The sequence below is a fragment of the Crinia signifera genome, chromosome 9, assembly GCF_055691185.1.
Source record: "Crinia signifera chromosome 9, ASM5569118v1, whole genome shotgun sequence".
Lineage (NCBI taxonomy): Eukaryota > Metazoa > Chordata > Amphibia > Anura > Myobatrachidae > Crinia > Crinia signifera.
This window is the reverse complement of record NC_139225.1, coordinates 133,253,107-133,275,754: the sequence shown is the minus strand read 5'-3', so window position 1 is coordinate 133,275,754 and position 22,648 is coordinate 133,253,107. Positions and strand designations below refer to the sequence as shown.

Here is a 22,648-nt window from a genome sequence, read left to right as displayed (position 1 = left end):
TGCGTCACGTCCGCGTTAGCATGTGTCCACCCAGCGTTTTAATGGGAAAGCCCATGAAACAAAGGGCGTACACATATGGTAATGGCCCAGCCCAGCAACCCTAGGTACGTCTCCACCCCTCGCTCACAAGGCTGGAAGTGTGCACCCAGCGACCAGCCTTCTCGCCGAGTTCGCACGCACCCAGCGAGTACAAATGTGCAGAAATGCTGCTGCGCATGTGCAAAACATCGGTCCCTGTGCAAATTTGCGTACGAGCGAATGAACCAGAATAAGGCCCAAGAACCCGGGTTTAGGAGCATTGCTTTACTATAGGGGTGTGTTTCTCATCTGGTCAAATGCAGCCTATGTTGTCTTTCTATAAATGATATATAAAAACGCACCCTTGTCTTACAAATCCCTTTTATTCTGCAAACTTTTAATGGGAATAAACACTGTTTAAAACTAAAATCTTTTTAAAATGAAGAAACTTTATTTTAAACCTAAAGATAATAACTTTTAAGGTTAACTATAAAATTGGGCTCTGACGATAGACCAGACACTGCCCCTCCCAGTACTTTACTCCTCCGCTTGTCATAGCAAATGACCGTCTTTTGTGGGAGTTCTGAAATCTGTTCATGGTGTTAGAGGAGAAGATGTGTAATTCCTTTGTTCCGTGACGTTCAAACAGCTAGGCGATAATCTGGTAGACTAGCAGCTGTAATAATGGTCAGTAGGAGCGGCAGTGCAGGTGCTGGACTGCTGCCCAACATTAAAGGTACTAGTGTCTTTAAGCAGATGCTTGGAATCCCATTCCTACAACTACCAAACTAAAAGCACTGGAGACCTGTATTTAGCTATAATTACTAAACAGGACCATTCTTGGGGTTTATATTTATGCTTTGGTTCTGCTAGCACAGTTTGGTATGTATCTCTGCATTAATTGTGCTAGAATCACCACAGCACAGAGAGAGAGACACTACAGGCAGGAACTGCGCTGGTTTTGAAAGGTGCAGGGCTCTAGAATGAACACTATTCTAGCACCACACTTCATATAGATCCTGGTCTCAATACTGCCTGATAGGTTAATATAATAGTATCACAGGAACTCTATATAAACCTGTGGGTGTTAGCTGGTCGGTGTGCATACAAAGTACATCTGCTGGTGCTGTCATAGCACGAGACTGATATCAGAAGGGGTTGGAACCTGCTTGGAAATCCACCGTCCTTCGTGAGCGAAGTGAAATGTCCTCTCTCGTTGCCTATGTAGCTTCATATGAGCGTTCCTGCTCTTCACCCGGTCAAACACCCTAAGGAGAGTCCAGGTTACGGAATGGTTACATTTACTGTTATTACAGGAAGCTGATTGTAGACTATATGCTCACAAAGGCCTTTATTCAGATCTGATCGCAGTACAAATTTGTTTGGAAAATGGGCAAAACCATGTGCACTGCAGATGGGGCAGATGTAACATGTGCAGAGAGAGTTAAATTTGTGTGAGTTATTTTCTTTCTGTGCAGGGTAAATACTGGCTGCATTATTTTTATACTGCAATTTAGATTTTAGTTTCAACACACCCCACCCAAATTTAACTCTCTCTGCACATGTTACATCTGCCCCACCTGCAGTGCACATGGTTTTGCCCATTTTCCAAACAAATTTGTACTGCATTCAGATCTGAATAAGGGCCAAAGTGTGGAACCCACAGTAACCAATAAGACGTAAATGTTTTTATTATATCATTTCCGGTCACACTGATGAGAGCCGCTAAGCCTGATAATATGACATCTACATAACTGATCTAATCCAATTCATGCAACAAAAATCCCATGATTTATTTGTGTCAATGTTTCCTCACAGCACTGAGGTCATGGGTTCGATCCCCATCATGGCTCTAACTGTGCGGAGTTTGTATATTCTCCCCGTGCTTGCGTGGGTTTACTCCGGGTACTCCGGTTTCCTCCCACAATCCAAAAATATACTGGTAGGCTAATTGGCTTCCAACAAAAATTAACCCTAGATTGTCTGTGTGTGCGTGTATATGTGGTAGGGAATATAGATTGTAAGCTCCACTGGGGCAGGGACTGATGTGAGTGTTCAAATATTCTCTGTAAAGCGCTGCGGAATGTGTGTGCTATATAAGAAACTGGTAATAAATAAATAACATTAAACTAATTGAGTATCTGCCACTATATACATTTACATTTTATCTCAACCCAAAATTGTGTCACCCTTTACAGAGCCTTGAGTACTGTTGGAGAACGTGCGCTATATAAATAAAACTTACTTACTTTAAAACCCTCTGGTTGACATAAATGCAATATCCCAGAACCCTATTGGCTTGGAAAAGAGTGTCTTATTTGCATATTATCCCTAGGCTGCAGCTTAGATATAATCTACTTCTTAAGCTGCCCTCTGCTGGAAGACCCAATACCTGTCACACTCTGTGCATGCAAACTCTCGGAGAGGTTCTGTCCGGCCTCCGATGTCCTGCGGGCTGCAATGTAACGCCTCCTGAGGCTCTGGCTCCTGTGTCCTGGTGGTGTTATTGACTCCATAGTACAGTACTTTCTGCAAAAGAATACACCGAAGTCTGGTTTTAGCAGCTAGAGACAAATGCTGGAGGCCGGAGCGGTGACTTCTGTCCTTGCCTTACCATGCTGCCTCCACACTTGTCTCCATCGTAACTCTGCTCATTAATGGATCCTTGTCCTGTAGTCGAAGTCCGCTGTCTATCGAAGTTAATGATCTTCTTCCATGTATAGTAATACTCCACACACTGGTACACAGTCTTCTGAGGAAGCTACAACATCATTAATATGTCATATAGTACAATAGTGACGCTCTACAACTATCATGAAAATAAAGATGTATGGTGGAACATTCATGTTTTCTGTTCTGTAGCTGATTTAATGTAACAGAATATAGAGATAAGATGTTATATACCCCCCCCCCCCCCCCTTTCTTCTCACCAGTGACTGAATATAGGAGAAATCCTTTCTGTTCTTGGCGTAAGCCTTCTTATACTGCCGTCTCTCTGCTGGTGACCAGTAATCTGATCCTGTGTGCCAACAGATATATATTACACAATGCTTCTGGAGTGGAAACGTTGTTCATTACTAATTAGTAAGTGGACTAAGCCATACCTGCCGGCTGTTTATAGGGGGTAATTCTGATTACCGAACTGCCTCGTTCGTACGGGGAGTTTGATGGTGAAGATCAGCGAATATGTACATGTGCAGGTCTTTTCTACGGGCGCCTTCAGAGACTTGCTTAGTCTCTGAGGCCCTCGAACCTGGAAAAGGCTGGGCGTAGGGGGTGGGGGCATCTGCCTTCCGGGGCCGGCCGGCTGACGTCACCGGATGTCAGCTGCCCACCCTGTTCTCAGAGCAAATCTATTGGTCACCAAAGGCTAACAATTAATGTGGGCTACAGAAATCATTAGATGTTTATGCAAACCATTCGCAGTGCTGTGGGGACATTCAGCATTTAGCGGGGGGTGGACTGGTATTACATGGCTCCCCGAGACACGAACTACCGCTGCTTTGCGAGCCAACCAGAATCAGGCCCATAGTGTAGACCACCACTCATGGGACATTTATAATATAGTTGGCCCCTAATGGTCTGTTTATAGTATAGACAGCCACTGATGGGCTGTGTATAGTGTAGACCACCACTCATGGGCTGTATATAGTGTAGACCACCACTGATAGGCTGTATATAGTGTAGACCACCACTGATGGGCCGTGCATAGTGTAGAACACCACTGATGGGCCGTGTATAGTGTAGACCACCACTGATGGGCCGTGCATAGTGTAGAACACCACTGATGGGCCGTTTATAGTGTAGAACACCACTGATGGGCAGTGTATAGTGTAGACCACCACTGATGGGCCGTGCATAGTGTAGAACACCACTGATGGGCCGTGTATAGTGTAGACCACCACTGATGGGCCGTGTATAGTGTAGACCACCACTGATGGGCCGTGCATAGTGTAGAACACCACTGATGGGCCGTGTATAGTGTAGACCACCACTGATGGGCCGTGTATAGTGTAGACCACCACTGATGGGCTTTATATAGTGTAGACCACCACTGATGGGACATTTATAGTATAGACCACCACTGATGGGCCGTGTATAGTGTAGACCACCACTGATGGGCCGTGCATAGTGTAGAACACCACTGATGGGCCGTGTATAGTGTAGACCACCACTGATGGGCAGTGTATAGTGTAGACCACCACTGATGGGCTGTGTATAGTGTAGACCACCAGTGATGGGCTGTATATAGTGTAGACCACCACTCATGGGCTGTATATAGTGTAGACCACCACTGATAGGCTGTATATAGTGTAGACCACCACTGATGGGTCGTGCATAGTGTAGACCACCACTGATGGGCCGTGTATAGTGTAGACAACCACTGATGGGCTTTATATAGTGTAGACCACCACTGATGGGACATTTATAGTATAGACCACCACTGAAGGGCTGTATATAGTGTAGACCACCACTGATGGGATGTTTATAGTATGGATGGCCACTGATGGACTGTATATAGTTTAGACCACCATTGATGTGCTGTATATAGTGTAGACTGCCACTGATGGGCTGTTAATAGTGCAGACCAGCATTGAAGGGCTGTTTATAGTATAAACCGCCACTGATGGGACATTTATAATATAGACCACCACTGAAGGGCTGTATATAGTGTAGACCACCACTGATGGTCTGGAAAAATACAACAATTACTTTTGATCAGGCGCAGGAATAGTGCAGCTGGTAAATTCCTGGGGACCATCAATCTCCCCAACAAGAAATCCAAGAGATACAATTTGCAATAGTTGGAAAAACCAGCGCTATAGTAAAATTTGCTTCAATTAGTGATTGTAGCGACACAGAATCAGATGGATCCAATTCCTACTTCCACGCATCCAGGCAAAACCGCAGGTGCAGGGATAGAAGAAACGGCTAGGGTCTGATTAACCCCTAATTGGCAGACACTTACTTCTAGGTTCTGCCCCGCGTTCATATAATGGTTTCTTTATATCTTCTACCACTATAAACATCCACGTCTGTAAATATACACTGATGTGACACTTACTTAATAATACGGCCACGCGTTCACGTAGCAGGTTCTTTTCAATCAGGACCCCGAAATTCAAAGGTAAAAAATACTTTATTGTCCGAAAAGCCTGGAATCCAAACGGCAACAAGGGGAATACAAACAGGCAGGAGGAATGAGGTGGTGACGAGACAGGTGTCCGATGGACCGGTCACAAGCGCTGTTTCTTTCCGTTCTTAATGCCCAGCAAATTAATGCTGTTACCGGGTTTTAGATAGATAACATTTTTAGTGTATAATTGTGATATGTTTTTTAAACTACTGTACTTTTTTAATCATTGTATAAAAGTTTATAAACTCATAGAATTGTGTACTGTATTAACATATATGACATGACGAATAGGAGTCAGATATGAGATGCATTACGAGCAGGGCTAGGTATTCCTATTGGAAGGTGAAAATCACATGACCAGCTGACCAACCTTTAAAAAGGAGCCCGGGAATGAACACGGCCTATCTTGATAAAGGAAAACAACTTTCCGAAACGCGTTGATGCCGTTCCTGTAATTTATTTGTGCAGCCGATCTATGAGGAGGACGGAGGCGTACATCTGAGGACGATAGGTGCTTCTAAATCTCCAGCGTCTGCAGCGCTTGTGACCGGTCCATCGGACACCTGTCTCGTCACCACCTCATTCCTCCTACCTGTTTGTATTCCCCTTGTTGCCGTTTGGATTCCAGGCTATTCGGACAATAAAGTCTTTTTTACCTTTGAAGTTCGGGGTCCTGATTGAAAAGAACCTGCTACGTGAACGCGTGGCAGTATTATTAAGTAAGTGTCACATCAGTGTATATTTACAGACGTGGATGTTTATAGTGGTAGAAGATATAAAGAAACCATTATATGAACGCGGGGCAGAACCTAGAAGTAAGTGTCTGCCAATTAGGGGTTAATCAGACCCTAGCCGTTTCTTCTATCCCTGCACCTGCGGTTTTGCCTGGATGCGTGGAAGTAGGACTTGGATCCATCTGATTCTGTGTCGCTACAATCACTAATTGAAGCAAATTTTACTATAGCGCTGGTTTTTCCAACTATTGCAAATTGATGGTCTGTTTATAGTATAGACCGCCACTGATGGGACATTTATAGTATAGACCACCACTGATGGGACATTTATAGTATAGACCACCACTGATGGGACATTTATAGTATAGACCACCACTGATGGGACATTTATAGTATAGACCACCACTGATGGGACATTTATAGTATAGACCACCACTGATGGGACATTTATAGTATAGACCACCACTGATGGGACATTTATAGTATAGACCACCACTGATGGGACATTTATAGTATAGACCACCACTGAAGGGCTGTATATAGTATAGACCACCACTAAAGGGCTGTATATAGTGTAGACCACCACTGATGTGCTGTATATAAGGTAGACCGCCACTGATGGGTTGTTTATAGTACAGACCGTCATTGATGGGACTTTTATAGTGTAGACCACCCCTGAATGGTAGTATATTGTGTAGAACACCATTAATGGGCTGTATATAGTGTAGACCGCCATTGATGGGCTGTATATAAGGTAGACCACCACTGATGGGTTGTTTATAGTACAGACCGCCATTGATGGGACATTTATAGTGTAGACAACCCCTGAATGGTAGTATATTGTGTAGAATACCATTAATGGGCTGTATATAGTGTAGACCGCCATTGATGGGCTGTATATAGTGTAGACCATCACTGATGTGCTGTATATAAGGTAGACCACCACTGATGGGTTGTTTATAGTACAGACCGCCATTGATGGGACGTTTATAGTGTAGACCACCCCTGAATGGCAGTATATAGTGTAGAACACCATTAATGGGCTGTATATAGTGTACACCGCCATTGATGACCGGTATATAGTGTAGACCACCACTGATGGGCTGTATATAGTGTAGACCACCACTGAAGGGCTACATATAGTATAGACCACCATTGATGGGCGGTTTATAGTATATTTGCAACATGTGTATGTCCCCATTTTTGTCACAGTATAATTTTGTACACACAGTAGTAGAAGTGTGAGGGGATTCCCTGGATGGTAATGGGGAGGTAACAGGGGAGTGGCTAAAAAGGCACATGGAGGGATGTTGCACCCTATGGGAGTGCCAGAGGCGTGTCGCAGAAAGTGGTTATGGGAACGGACCATGTTCACACTGGAGAACCTGCACCTGCCATAGGGCTGATGCACGATTCAATAGTGTGACTACAAGAAATAAGGGAACATTGATATCATACTCATGTTGATTCTTTGGGTGCAATGGGCATGTAAAGATACAGCACAGGAACTTGGTCACTAAAGGGTCACGCTCACTCCCCTCTATATTCCAGTGGTTATCTGAGAGTTCAGTAGCTTCCTTACAAAGCCTCAAAGGGAAGAATCAACCAAGGAACAAGGGGAGATGAAACGTGAACCACAGTACAAGCAAGGATAACATCGAAAATAAATAAAGAAAAAGCTTTAACATGAGTGCAAAATCCCATTTCCTCTGACATCCAATCAGGGCCCTGGAAAAACGTGTTACTGTGTATGTAGAATGTGGATGCGCACTACTGGCTAGGATTTGCATGAGTCTGACCTACATGTGGTGATCCCCAGGATCCCCTGCACACAATTAATGGCCGTCTGACTTTGCTCCTAGCATGGTATATGTAGAGATTAATCACCAATGTGGGTTTGGTTATGGAGATGTAACACCGGTGCTATAAGGTCAGGTTAACCTGACTTTTTTTTTCTTTTTTAGTGCTGGGGATGGTCGCATGCACGTGAAGCTCCCATCCTCAGCCCCCAGAGAGGAGATGCTCCAGCGGGTAGTAGGCAGCCATCCACCCTGCGGCCGTCCACCTTGCGGCGGCGATGATGCTGCAATGCCCCTCAACGACAAATGTGGTCCCCCCGGCTTGGAGATGGGCAGCGCTGTCCGACAGTATCCCTGCTGAGGAGTCTCGCGGCCTGGAGGATCCGCTGGCCTGATGGGGGAGAAGTCGTCTGTTGGAGAACACTGTGGGGGGAGCATAGCAGTGAGCCAGCAGTGGTGCCCCGGTGCGGAGAGCAATGTGGTCAGCAGGTTCGAACTACAGCCATGCTCCATTCCCCCCCCTCCCCCATCCCTCTGTGAATGAACAGAGAATGTCCCGCCGACCTGGAGACCCCTGACTGTGACCCCAGTGGGGGAGTATCCCGGCCTGCAGGACCCCCTGGACAAATACAGCAGTGGTCCGTGAGGAGAACCACAGAGGAGGAGGGAAGGCAATGGGCCTGCAACCCAAGGAAGGCCCAGCCTCAGCTCCTGGCCTAACCTCACCACACCCCCCACACCCCCCACTCTGGCCCACCCCTCAGCACATCCCCAACTAAGGCCCATGGACACGCTGAAAAACCCTCAGCTTCCCAGTAGATCAGGACTCAGCCAAAAAACTTGCTGAATATGGAAAAATGGCCTGCTCAGGCCGTGCTGCTAACCTGGAAGTAACTATAACCAAGATGGCGCCACTGCTGGCTGTCTAGGAACTGTGCACTCAGCCATAGGTAACTCCCGTGTCTCCCCTGTCTAGCACAATGCACAGCAATCTGTACTGTGTCTGTACTGTCTGCTTGTATTGTTGCCTGCCTGGCTGTTGCGAAGACCAGGGGCGCCGCTGATGGCTGCCTATGTGCTGTACAGCTCGGCGGGTATATGATCATGAATATGTTCCCTGTGTGATAACTGTACTGTCTCTGCTTATACTGTTACCTACTTGGCTGCTGCAACGACCAGTGGCGCCGCTGATGGCTGCCTATGTGCTGTACAGCTCGGCGGGTATATGATCATGAATATGTTCCCTGTGTGATAACTGTACTGTCTCTGCTTATACTGTTACCTACTTGGCTGCTGCAACGACCAGTGGCGCCGCTAGTGGTTGCCTACGTGCTGTGCAGCTCGGCGGGTATATGTTCCCTGCGTCTATAATCCCCAGGGTACATCCAGCGTATACCTGTGTGTGTTATGTATATCTGTACTGTCAGTCTAACTGTGACCTACTGTAACTGCCTGTTGCACAGCAATCCAAACCAAATTCCTAGTATGCGCAAGTATACCTGGCCAATAAAGCTGATTCTGATGCCAGAGGGAAAGATTTTGTGAACACATCCAGGCTCCTGGTTATGGTATGCATCATAGACGGTCTCATCATAGACCGTCATCTGGTTGACCAATAATGGTCGACAGTCAAAAGGGTCTAAAGGTCGACATGGTTATATGGTCGACATTCAAAAGGTCTATATAGAAAAAGGTTGACATGAGTGTTTAATGTTTTTAGGGTGTCTATGTCGACATAGGTCGAAATGGACACTGTCTAAGGGCGGTATTCAATGAGCCTGATTCGCCATGTTTTTATGGCGAATTTGTGCTGTTTGGCGAATTTCTGACTAAAACGGTGAATCACCCTATTCAATGACCACATGGCGAATACATTTCAAGGTTTTTTTCACCATGATTCACCGAGTAGCAATCGCTATCTTTTTATGGTGAAGTGGAAGGTGAACTTTTAAAATAAAGTGTTTTGTTTTTTACATTTGGTGTCAAAAAAACAGGAATTTTATTCTGAGGAGGGGCATGCTATTTTTATTCATGTGCTGTAAGCACATGAATATATATTTAATTTTAAAAAAAATATTTTTTTTTTTTACACAGCATCCAGCAGGGGGCCGGAGCTGAGCCGCTCATTACATATTCATATATTCACTGCACCCGATCGTTACGATCGTGTGTAGTGAATATACGCTCCCCTGCTGGCACCCCCGGGGGGCAGCCTGTGCTGCCTGGCACCCGGGGAGCCCACCTAACCCCCCACAAAGTTCTGGGGCAGGCAGAGAGACTTCCATCTCTCTGCCTGGCACCGTCCTCAGCCTCCCTGCGGCAATCGCCGCAGGAGCTCATATTCGCCGGTCAGGGGCAGCGAGCCCCTGACACGTTGAATACCGGAGCCCGCCGGCTCCGGAACGTGGCGAATGTGCATCGAATCCTAAAAAGGATTCGCTGCACCTCGCAGGTATTCTCATTGAATACCGCCCTATGTGTACCGTGTCCCCTTGCATGGCTCGCTGCGCTCGCTATGCTTCTGGCTCGGTGCATCGCTGCGCTGGGCACACTATTTTATTCTCTTTTTCATGTCGACATTTTTCATGGTGACCTTTTGACCACGTCGACCTATTGCCTGTCGACTTTTAAACCCAGTCGACCACTAGTGGTCAACCATATGACTGTCTATCATGAGTCTACGATCAGTCCGGACACCCAGGCTCCCTGCCTAAGGCTCTTAGTTTTTAGTATTTTTCCCCACAGGTTAGATGAGGAGCTGAATCCCAGAAGATATTTTCTGCTACTCTTGGAAGTCAGCACAGAGGGTCACAGCTATCTGTTGGGCCCCCAAGCCTTGTACTATACAGAAGGTACCTGCACACACAGGGCCTGATTCAGCCTGTACACAGCCTAGCGGAGAACTCGCCACCCCCCCCCCCCCCCCTCTCCCCGCATTCCCTCTCTAAGATGCGAGGGAATGTGTACAAGAACAAATTCGGTCCTGTCCGATGGAGCCAGTGAGGCCATTTCTCCAGGAAAACCATTAGGGACAGACTGATATCCTGCAAAAGGTACATTGATTGGACTGCTGACATTGCATTGGGAAAAGGTCGACATAAGCTTATGGTCGACCTACTCTATGCCCACTTCTAGTAAAGTATGAAAAAAAAACACTTTTTTGAAGAAAAATAAAAAACGTGCAAGGATGCCAGGTTACATTTCACCTACCAGCGTAGTGATAATCTGCCAGCCACCCAGGCAGATATTGCTTAGGTTCCTTAAGTAAGAGCTTGTCCACGGCTTCCTATAAATGAATGAATTTGCTAATGAGTCATATGCTTGGACCAGATACAGGCAGGGGAACAGGAAGTGCTGCGCTTAATTACTGGTACCGGGATACGGTCATATGGTCGGCCTAAAGATGGTCGACACCACTAGGTCCACATACTGAAAGGTCGACAGGGGTCTAGGTCGACATGGGACTAGGTTGATACAAGCATTAGGTCGACATGGTCTAGGTCAACAGTTTAAAGGTCGACATGTTTTTTTTTAACTGACATGTGCCGACAGGCGGTATTTCATGCCCTACCATCCACTAGGGCGTGGTGGGAGAATAAAATAGTATGCCTAGCAAGGCACCGTGCCCGAAGCATGGCGAGCACAGTGAGCGATGCGGTGCACTTTATCCTTCGTCCATGTCGACTGTGTTGACATTCGGGTAAAAAAACTGTGGAAAAACCCATGTCGACCTTTTGACTGTCGACATAGGCCACGTCGACCTAATGCTTGTGTCGACCTAATAACATGTCAACCTTGTCCCATGTCGACATAGACCCCTGTCGACTTTTCACTATGTCGACCTAGTGTAGTCGACCATCTTTAGGTCGACCATATGACCCATACCCCTGATACCTTACTGCCCACACTGAGATAGATCAGCATGGCATCTCGTGCATCATTAATCTGTTAGGTACAAGTACGCTGATCTAATTCTATGGCCCTTATTCTGATCGGTGCGGATATTCCCGCTTGCGTACGGGCCGCCGATGTTTATCTTCTGCGCATGTGCAGAGGTCACTCTGCGCATGTGCAGGCGATTTCGCCGCAAGGATTCTCTATACGCCGCACAGGGGGCGTAGAGGGGCGTGAGGGGCTACTTAACCTCATTACCCTATGCATACGCCCCCCGTTTCATGGGCGTTCCCATGCAAACGCGGGGCGTATGCATGGTAATGAGGCCGTGACGCGTGGGTACGGGGCGGGCATCTGACATCGCCGGATGTCAGCTGCCCGCCCCCATACAAGATTTCACACGGACAAGTGTCCGTGTGGTCTTGTGTTGCGGGACCTGGTGGAGCGTGCGGCCCTGCATTCGATGTTCGGCGACCATCGAATGCAGGGGCTGCTCCCACCATGGAGGAGGCGTATCCCCGTCCAATTTCATGCGGATCGCCACATATCCGCGTACGGACGGCCGTGGCGATCCGTATGGAAGGCGGGGATTCGCCTGCACGGTCGGAGCCGCATATGCGGCTCCGGCCGCACCAACCAGAATAAGGGCCTATATTATTACCACTGATTTATAAAGCAAGTAACAGAGGACTCACCACGACATTGCCCTGGGTTAAGTGCAGGCAGTGCAGAGCGAACTCCAGGTTATTGCCCCCTCCTGGTACAGCGCTGGAACAGGCCAGGTTAAGGAGGAAGTAAACTGGGGAGAAAAGAGGAGACATGACTACAGAGACGGCACCAACAGTCCCATGTACAGTATGTCAGAGACTCAGAGGCAACGGTCTCTACACAACATTACAGAGTGATGTTTAATGATCACTTCCTCATTTACAGACAGAAAAGACTGCCATACTGGGAGCTGAGGCAAGGGAGGATTAAGAGAGGTTTGTGCTCAGGATCCGTGTCCCCCCCCCCCCCTCTCTTCTCCAGCAGCATTGATGCTGACTCTGGCAGCTGGACTATGAGAGCATGGTGCCCAAGCCTTATTCTCAGGGACCGCTCTACTGTAAAAATCACTGAGAAAATGGCAACCACGCTACTTTTCCAGTGATTTCTGTCTGCAGCCCTGGCGGACTCCAGAGGGGTAAGTTTAATTATATGGGTGCAGAGTGTGCATTGTCAGCCCCCTGGAACCAGGGACCCGCATGTACAGCACACTCAGAGAGGTGTCTTACATCTGCGAGCGCTAGGGAAATCATTCAATGGTCGGCGAACATCAATGATTATGCCCCAGCACCCAAGGCTGCAAATGGATGTTTATGGTAAACATCCATTTGCAGCTGTGCAGGGAACTCGGCAGGGGGGGCGAGCGGCCAGCGTTACATCCACATGCGAGTTTTGCAGCATTGCAGGTGGACCAGCATAAGGTCCAAGATCCGAATCACATGGGGCCGTGGGTGGAACAAACACAGGATGCAACCGGACCACCCCCTGGAAAAAACGTACACCTGTACCGAAACCTGTACCTTAGAGGTACGAAGCCGCAGGCCTGCCTGAAGGAACAGCAGAAGACGAGACGCCTTAAACCTCAGAGGGGCCCCCCTCCTACTTTCACACCAGGAGATGTAAGCGATGCGATGATAGTGTTTTGAGAGCACCTCCTTTTGGGCACTAACCATGGTCACAGTAACTGCTAGAGGAATCCCCCTGTGTCTCAAGCATGCTGTTAAACGTAGACGCATGGCTGGTCTATTAGAAGCCTCTGTAGGTTGGAATAACAAGCCCGACGAGCCAATCCATTGCCACCAACAGAACCTTGACAGGTTCTCTCTTTATGCCTCACAGAAGGCAATGAATCAAAGAAAAAGGAGGGAACAAGTAGACAAACTGGTAATTCCAAGGAATCCCCACAGCATCGACCGCCACCGCTACTAGAGAACCCTGCACCCGTAGTGGCGGAGAGGTCTCCCCGGCAGCTCCTCCGGTGTGGACAGACAGAGCAGCCTCTGCAATGTCCTCCTCATGCTTCTAGAAGAATCCCTAGCTAAATAACATTGCTTCACAGGAGAAGCCAAAAATGTGACCAGCTCCCGCAGGCACTAGACTGAAGGTGCCCACACTCTACAGCGATTTTTCAGCCGATTTTCACGACGAATCGTTTTTGAAGAACTCAGTCGCTTTTATGTTCAGGTACGTTCGTGTGCATTTGGGCACGTCCGGGCACATTTAGATGCTTGGATATTTGGGAGTTGGCTTGGGCACGTTCACACACTCAGGCGAGTTTGGATGCTTTGGGATTCGGATACATTTGGGTACTCATGGATGCGGGTGTTTGGGTGTAAACAGCTAGAGCTGAGAACAAAAATGCCATCAACCAGAGCACTCATTTCAATTGGAGGCACTTCTAGTGCCTTACATTCTTGCAGATCGTCCTTTATTCAAGATCCGCTTCTAGGTTCCCTCTCCCCATCTGGGAAACACATCTGTTACTTATTATTATCCATTATTTATACGGCGCCACAAGGGATCTGCAGCGACCAATTGCATAGTGCATAAACGAATAAGCAAAACATTGACTTACAGTTGAATACAATAGAGGACAAGTACAGGGCACATAACCATAGCTGCATCAGCAGAGGACACTGGAATAAGTATCATGGTGGCAGAAACCGCAGGATTTGGTACCATCAGTTTGGTTTACGTAACAGAAAGAAAAGCACATTAGGGAAGAGGGCCCTGCTCGTGAGTGCATATATTCTAAAGGGGAGGGGCAGACAAACAGGGGTGACACAGAGAGGGTAGACAGTAAGGGGGAAATTTACCAATATGAAAAACCTAGTTTTTCGTATTGGTATTTCCCCTACGGTTGCATACGACTGTTTAAGTCGTATGCAAACTCGTGTTCCGGAGGGTCAGTTACAAAGCAGTCATATACGACTGCTTTGTAACCCTCCGATGGTGTAACCATCCGTATAAGCGGCCGTATATACGAATTATTTCTAGCAGTCTGCACGGATCAGTCAGATCCGTGCAGGCTGCAAGGTGTAAAAAAAATATAGAAAAATAAATAAATGAAAAAAAAAAAAAACGGCGTGGGGTCCCCCCCACAGCTGTAACCAGCACCAGGCTGAAGGAGCCGGGGCCGGTAATTAAAAATCAGGGAACCCGACAAATAGGGGATCCCCGATTTTTAACAACCAGCCCCAGGCTCCAGGTCCGGGGCTGGTTCCCAAAATACGGGGGACAAAATGACTAGGGGTCCCCCGTATTTTAAGAACCAGCCCCAGGCACAACCAGCCAGCAGGGTAATGTCACAGCCGGGGGACACTTATAATATAAGGTCCCGCGGCCAAAACATTAACCCTACCGACCAGTCAGCCTGGCCAGGGGCCCTGGGGGAGTGGGGACCCCCCCAATGAAGGGGTCCCCCCCCTCCAGGACTTACCTGACCAGGCTGAAGCCTGGTGCTGTCCTCGATGCCCCTGGGCGGTGGGCATCGAGCTGATAAATGGTGTAAAAAAATAGATAAAACGGTACTTGTTTCCTATCTGGGCGCCCGCTACGTTAATTGCGCACCATGCTATTCTCCGTATAAAAATCGGATTGCATCGCATCGGATACCACAAATGCACATACACGATATTGAACGATGCGATGCGATCCGATTTCGTTCCCGCTTTTATGGTTGGCCCATAGGATATATAGGAAACCCCCCCTGATGGTTTAAAATGCGCCTCCATTGTTAACGCCACCCCAGTATTGACGTCAACCCGAAGCGTGGCGAGCGGCGGCGGTACGCGTCCTCCGACTTTTTCATACCCCCACTATCCACGTCGGCGTGGAGTTGAGAATAGAATAGTGTGGCGAGCGCAGCGAGCCACCGAGCCCGAAGCGTGGCGAGCGCAGCGAGCCCCGCGAGGGACGCGGATACTTCACAGGTATCCGTGTCCCCTCGCGGGCTTCACAGGTATCCGCTGCGCTCGCCACGCTTCGGGCTCGGTGGATCGCTGCGCTCGCCACACTATTCTATTCTCAACTCCACGCCAACGTGGATAGTGGGGGTATGAAAAAGTCGGAGGACGCGTACCGCTGCGCTCGCCACGCTTCGGGTTGACGTCAATACTGGGGTGGAGTTAACAATGGAGGCGCATTTTAAACCATCAGGGGGGGGTTTCCTATACAAATCGTGGGTTTGCGGGGTTATTACATTGAAATCAATGTAAAATCGGGTCTCAGGGACCATTTAACATTGATTCCAATGTAAAAATCGGGGTTGATCGCGTCACCGCATGCGATGCGATCCGATTTAAAATGAAATTGGATCGGATCGGATAGCATCGTATGCCATCGTACATCATCGAGTACCGAATCCGATGCGATGCGATCCGATTTCATTACGGTGCCGTACGTTGAAAACCTGGGCGCCCAGATAGGAAACAAGTACCGATAAAACTATTGTTTTTTACTGTGGCACTACAAGTGCCAGCAAGCCTCCCCAGCAAGCTGGGACTTGGAGAACCACAAGTCCCTGCCTGCTGGGCATTAAAGGGCCCGCTGGCACTTGTAGTTCCACAGTTAAAAAAATAGTGCACAAAACACACTGACACACTTTTAAAATAAAACTTTAATACATACAAAGCCCACACATACTAATACTTACCTATCTTCTTCCCGTAGGTAGCCCTGGTCCTGATGTCCTCCGGTCCTGTGTCGGCGTTCCTCTTCATGTCGACGTCCTTCTTGAAGTCGACGTCCCTGTCGGCGATGGCTTCCGGTGTCCGGGTCCGACGAAATCCATGGAGAAAGCTGTGGAAGGAAACCATACTCACCTGTCCCAGCGCGACGTAGTCCAGGTAAGGGTCTTGGCAAAAAAACAAACCGAACACCCGAATCCAGCCGGACAGAGAGCCGCACGGTGTTTACATCGTGCGGCTCCGCCTCCCGAATGCCGCTATTGGCCGCCTTGCGGCCAATCAGGAGCCGCTAGGCCGCAAGGCGGCCAATAGCGGCATTCGGGAGGCGGAGCCGCACGATGTAAACAAACACCGTGCGGCTCTCTGTCCGGCTGGATTCGGGTGTTCGGTTTGTTTTTTTGCCAAGACCCTTACCTGGACTACGTCGCGCTGGGACAGGTGAGTATGGTTTCCTTCCACAGCTTCCTCCATGGATTTCGTCGGACCCGGACACCGGACGCCATCGCCGACAGGGACGTCGACTTCAAGAAGGACGTCGACATGAAGAGGAACGCCGACACAGGACCGGAGGACATCAGGACCAGGGCTACCTACGGGAAGAAGATAGGTAAGTATTAGTATGTGTGGGCTTTGTATGTATTAAAGTTTTATTTTAAAAGTGTGTCAGTGTGTTTTGTGCACTATTTTTTTAACTGTGGAACTACAAGTGCCAGCGGGCCCTTTAATGCCCAGCAGGCTGGGACTTGTGGTTCTCCAAGTCCCAGCTTGCTGGGGAGGCTTGCTGGCACTTGTAGTGCCACAGTAAAAAACAATAGTTTTATCTATTTTTTTACACCATTTATCAGCTCGATGCCCACCGCCCAGGGGCATCGAGGACAGCACCAGGCTTCAGCCTGGTCAGGTAAGTCCTGGAGGGGGGGGACCCCTTCATTGGGGGGGTCCCCACTCCCCCAGGGCCCCTGGCCAGGCTGACTGGTCGGTAGGGTTAATGTTTTGGCCGCGGGACCTTATATTATAAGTGTCCCCCGGCTGTGACATTACCCTGCTGGCTGGTTGTGCCTGGGGTTGGTTCTTAAAATACGGGGGACCCCTAGTCATTTTGTCCCCCGTATTTTGGGAACCAGCCCCGGACCTGAAGCCTGGGGCTGGTTGTTAAAAATCGGGGATCCCCTATTTGTCGGGTTCCCTGATTTTTAATTACCGGCCCCGGCTCCTTCAGCCTGGTGCTGGTTTCGGCTGTGGGGGGACCCCACGCCGTTTTTTTTTTTAATATTTAATTTTTTTTTCTATTTTTTTACACTGAAGCCTGCACGGATCTGACTGATCCGTGCAGGCTTAAAGCAAATAGAACAGGAAAATGGTGTTCTATTTTTCTGTCGTATTTGCGTGGGTGTTTTACACCACTAAGCAGCCGTATTATCAGTACGGCTGCTTAGTACATCAGGAACCACCATTCTTTTGAATGGTGATTTCTGTCGTATTCTATCGATGGTGTAGGGCATTCGTATTTGTAACTACAAATACGAATGTTCCATCTTTAGGACTACGAATTGTTGTATTTTTGGGATTGTAAATCCCGAAAATACAAATTCGTAAAAAAAAAGGTGTATTTCTCCCTACGAATACACCTTTTTTCTACGAATCCATTTTGGTAAATGTCCCCCTAAGCATGGAACAGAGTTCTCCGGAGGTTCTTAGAATATGCAGCCACCCACTGTACCTAAACTGAGAGAGCGGGAGCATGGAGTGTGGTGCGGGAAGGGATATCAGGACGTTGTCCTGGTTCTGTTGTGACCTGCAGGCTGCTGTCAGCAGGGGGCGTACCAGTGCTACCAGACTCTGCGCTTGCACTAGACAGACACCTCACAGAATTATGGGATGCGGTCATTGGGTCACCAGCATGTTGGTCAAGTCATTAGGTCGACATGCATTTAGGTCGACATGAGTCTAGGTCAACATGCAGGAAGGTTGACATGGGTCTAGGTTGACATGGGTCAAGGTCGACAGGGTCATTAGGTCGACATGGGTTAGGTCGACAGTCAAAAGGTCGAGATGGGGTTTTTCACTTTTCTTTTGAGCTGACGTGCAGTATTTCATGCCCTACCATCCACTGGGGCATGGTGGGAGAATAAAATAGTGTGCAGAGCGCAGCCAGCCATGCGAGGGGACATGGTGCTATGTTTCAGTTCATTTGGGACAAAAAAAAAGTGAAAAACCCCATGTCGACCCTTTGACTGTCGACCTAACCCATGTTGACCTAATGACCCTGTCGACCTTGTGGTGACCTAATGATCCATACCCCACAATTATATAATAGATAAGTATTTGAAAGTGTTTAAAAGAAGTTTTTACGTCTTACCTTCCTTCGTGTCCAGCCAAGGTCTCCAAACCTGGTCAGCCTTCTCCTCCTCACCTTCCAGGAAGAAAACATCCTTCATCTCCGGGATCTCTGCCTGGAAGCGATCTCCAATGTTAATGTGCCTTGGAGCAATAAACATGAATATAAAGAAATGCATTGGGAGACAAGTCTCTTAAGATTGACAACACAGGAGAACTTACGGGTGGATGGTCAGCACCATGTCGTCTTCCACAAGGGGTATCCCACAACTGGAGGTGTCCTTCTCTGCAGGAATAACGTACACTTAGTAACTTCTGTGCTGTCCTGTGTGTGGTTCTCTTCATGTTCTAGGTTCATCATGATACTGATGTAATACTCACCTGGGAGGCCGGGAACAGGGGCAGTGCAGAAAGTATTAAAGTAGAGCCCAGATCCCTGGCGATTTGGGCTGAGCATGGGAGGTGGAGTGTATGGTGGGCATAGGAGGTTGCCATTGTGGAGATACTCAGAGAGGTAGATCGTGGGGGAATGCAGATTGCTTTGGAAGCAACCAGTGGGAGAAGAGTTGGTCTGCAGGAGTGGTGGGGGGATATATAAGGTAGGACTAGGACGCTTCTTCTTCTTCTTCTTCCCTGTTTTGGTAGTAATGCTCTGAAGTTGACTTGTAGTTCCATCTACCTGCACAGCAGGAGAAGAGTCATAAGGAACAGCGGGGAGAAAAGTAATCAGGAGGAAGCTTTTAATACACATTAAGGACCATGGGAACCGACATGACGACAGATACGAAGACCGGCCATAGACAGCATAGCGGGCGGGAGACAGAAGGAAGTCACAAAATTAATTTTTGGGAAGAGCTAACAGCAAGGGTACGGGTCATTAGATTGACAGTCAAAAGGTTGACATGCAGTAGGTTGACGTGGTCAAAGTTTCGACACAAGCAAAAGGTCGACATGGAAAAAGGTCGACATGGGTTTTCTTCGTTTTTAATTGTCTAGGTCGACATGGGCACTGTATCAGTGTACCACGCCCCCTCTCATGGCTCGCCATATTTTGGACGTGGTGCTTTGGTGTACTTGGCACTCTATTATATTCTCCTTCTATGAACAAGTTGGTTTAAAACAAAAAAAACTCATCAAAAACGCATGTCGACCTTTTGCGTGTGTTGACTTTTTGCACGTCGCCTTTTTTCAATGGTCTACCATATGACTGGGGACCTAGACACGGATGACCTAAGGACCACATTCAAACAGCAATACCCAAGATAAACATTCTATAAAACAGTAACAATAACCAGGGACATACAATAGAAAAGACAGGTAATAACAGCCAGAGTTGTGTGGAACCACGAGTCCAGCATGCTCAGGAAATACCAGCGGCCCTGTGCAGAGCCATAGGCTTGTGTCACGTGCCAGTATTAGGCTGTGTGTCACTGAAGGGATTGCTGCGGTACAATCTGGAGATAATGCTCTGTGTTAGTATACAGCTGGTGAAGGGTGCAGGGCAATGGGCCCTACTCAGTACTGATCGCTTATGCGATCAGCACTGCAGTTTTTTTGGTCCTGCAAACAGATGCTGTTTCCTTGGCCCCGCAAGATGCCCTGCAAAGGCCGTGCTAATACCCCTTTTACACCAAAATCCCAGATCCAACCCGGTATTTGGAACACCCGGTATTTGGAACACCCACAGTGTAAATGGGGGCAGCGCTTGGAGATGACATCACCAAGCGCCGGGGCCCCGGACCTCCATGCTGGGGCTACCCTACCTAGCCACTGTCCGCGAGGTGAATAGATGCCGCACACAGGCATCCATTCACCTCCTCCCTGCCTCCGCTACTGTCTGCACAGTACAGCAGTGAAGGCTGTGTGCGCCCCCCGCCCAACCGCATCGGTATGAAGGTTGGGCATAACCATTGCTGTAAACGGGAGCAGGCATACCCCTTTACACTGCCCACTACCCAGGTCCTGTCCGTGTTTTACCCTGGTCAGGATCTGGGTAGAAGTCCTGTGTAAATGGACACGGGTTGACCCCTTTTACACTGCCGCTGACCTGGATCCAGGAGGGAAAAACCCGGGTTTTTGCGGAGGTGTAAAAGGGGTATTGCTCAGCTTGCTTTTGCAGATGACCATCAACGACCAATGGTTGCAATGTTTGATCCCAGACTATGGGGGTAATTCAGGCCCAATGGCACGGCCAAGAAATCACAGCAGCCAGCGTTTAGTTAAGACGCCGCCCCATTAGAGTGAAATCCCACCTAGAAAATTGATGTGCTTGCTGTGCGACTAGGGGTGTATGGCTGCGAATCTATTTGCAGCCGTGCGAATATGTACAAATCTCTTCATAAGCAGCTCACCATTGAATGATTTTTACACTGGCCTCAACTCACTGCAGGGCCGGAGTGGCGCTGAATACAGGCACATCCGGCTTGGAGCGGACATCACACACTCTCAGGCACGCCTAGCGGTTTTTTATTGGCACTCCTGCATTTTCTTAGCACTTTCTGTCAATCACCTTGGAAATGGCCAGCGATCAAAAAATAGGAGTTCATTGCTGCCAGGAGTCGCATTAGGGCACATACACATGACGTCGATGTGGAAGGAAACCATACTCACCAGGTCCTCCAGTGTAGATCGGGTCCGCTTCGTTCCAAAGTAGTATCCAGGACTTGGCAAAAAAATAAACCCAAATCTGGCGAACTGACAGGAGGCGATGTGGGATGTGTTTACATCCTGCGGCTCCTCCTCCCGAATGATGCTATTGGCCGCCTAGCGGCACCTACTGGCCAATAAGGGGTTGCTAGGACGCCAATAGCGGCATTCGGGAGGAGGAGCCACAGGATGTAAACACACATCCTGCGCCTCCTCCTGTCAGTTCACTGGATCGGGTTTTTCGGTTTATTTTTTTGCCAAGTCCTGGATACTACTTTGGAACGAAGCGGACCCGATCTACGACGGAGGACCTGGTGAGTATGGTTTCCTTTCACAGGTACCCACAGAATTTCTTCAAGACCGAACGGAGGGATGGACGTAGAGCTACCTACAGGCTCAACATAGGTAAGTATCTGTATGAGTGGGCTCTGTATGGAATAAAGTTTTATTTATCTGGTGTGTCAGTGTGTTTATTTAACTATTGGTTCTGCTGTGGAACAGCATTAATGGGCCACATGCTGGGACTTGTGGTTCTCCCAGTCCCATTTTGCAGTCCAGGCTTGCTGGGACTCATAGTTCCACAGCAAAACCCAACAGTTTTAATCTCATTTTACACCACAATCAGCCCGCTGCCCACCGCACAGGGGCATTGGGGACAGCCCCAGGCTTCAGCCTGGGTAGGTAAAGTCTTCATTGGAGGGTTCCCACTCCCCCAGGACCAGTCAGGGGGTGAATGCTTTGGCCGGGGGGACTGTAGAAAAAGTCTGTCCCCCCCGGCTGTGGCATTACCCTGCTGGCTGGTTCGGCCTGGTGCTGGCTCTTAAAATACAGGGGACCCCTACTCATTTTGTCCCCTGTATTTTGGGAACCAGGACCGGCCCTTGGGGCTGGTGCTGGTTTTAAAAAAATCCGGGGAACCCCTATTCAGTTGGTTCCCTGATTTTTTAAAACCAGGACCGGCTCTTTGAGCGTGGGGCTGGTCACGGCTGTGGGCGGGGGGACCCCACGCCGTTTTTAAAAATTTTTTTTTTTTTTTTTATTTTTTTTTTTTACCGCACCCTGCACGGATCTGACTGATCCGTGCAGGCTGCCAATACGAATTTGTGTCGGGAAAAAAAAAGAATCCATACACCATCGGAAAATACGAATCAGTCAAATACGACTGAATAGTAAATTTCCTCCGGAATATGAATTTGTAAATGCAATACGACGGCGATGTCAGTCGTGTGCATTCGTATTAAGAATACGATTACAAATGTTCCTATTCGTATTCTGGTGCTATCTTGCAGGAATTTATAGTGCTACGCAAAGAAGTGCAATCATCAATACACAAAACGACAATATATATAT

The 22,648-nt window shown here is 48.2% G+C and overlaps 1 protein-coding gene across 2 annotated transcripts in view; it reads right to left on the bottom strand.

Moving 5' to 3' along the window:
• Positions 1–382: 382 nt before the first annotated feature.
• Positions 383–22,648, bottom strand: part of ZNF541 (zinc finger protein 541) — a 45,864-nt gene continuing 23,598 nt past the window's right edge. For both annotated transcript variants that reach the window (XM_083159856.1, XM_083159857.1), the window contains exons 8-16: positions 19,034–19,331; positions 18,875–18,938; positions 18,675–18,796; positions 12,278–12,381; positions 10,899–10,974; positions 2,949–3,037; positions 2,633–2,779; positions 2,411–2,547; positions 383–1,286 (exon numbers count right to left, since the gene is read on the bottom strand). In XM_083159856.1, coding sequence (XP_083015982.1) covers positions 1,148–1,286; positions 2,411–2,547; positions 2,633–2,779; positions 2,949–3,037; positions 10,899–10,974; positions 12,278–12,381; positions 18,675–18,796; positions 18,875–18,938; positions 19,034–19,331 — 1,176 coding nt within the window. In that variant the 3' untranslated portion in view covers positions 383–1,147. The remainder of the gene's footprint in view (positions 1,287–2,410; positions 2,548–2,632; positions 2,780–2,948; positions 3,038–10,898; positions 10,975–12,277; positions 12,382–18,674; positions 18,797–18,874; positions 18,939–19,033; positions 19,332–22,648) is intronic.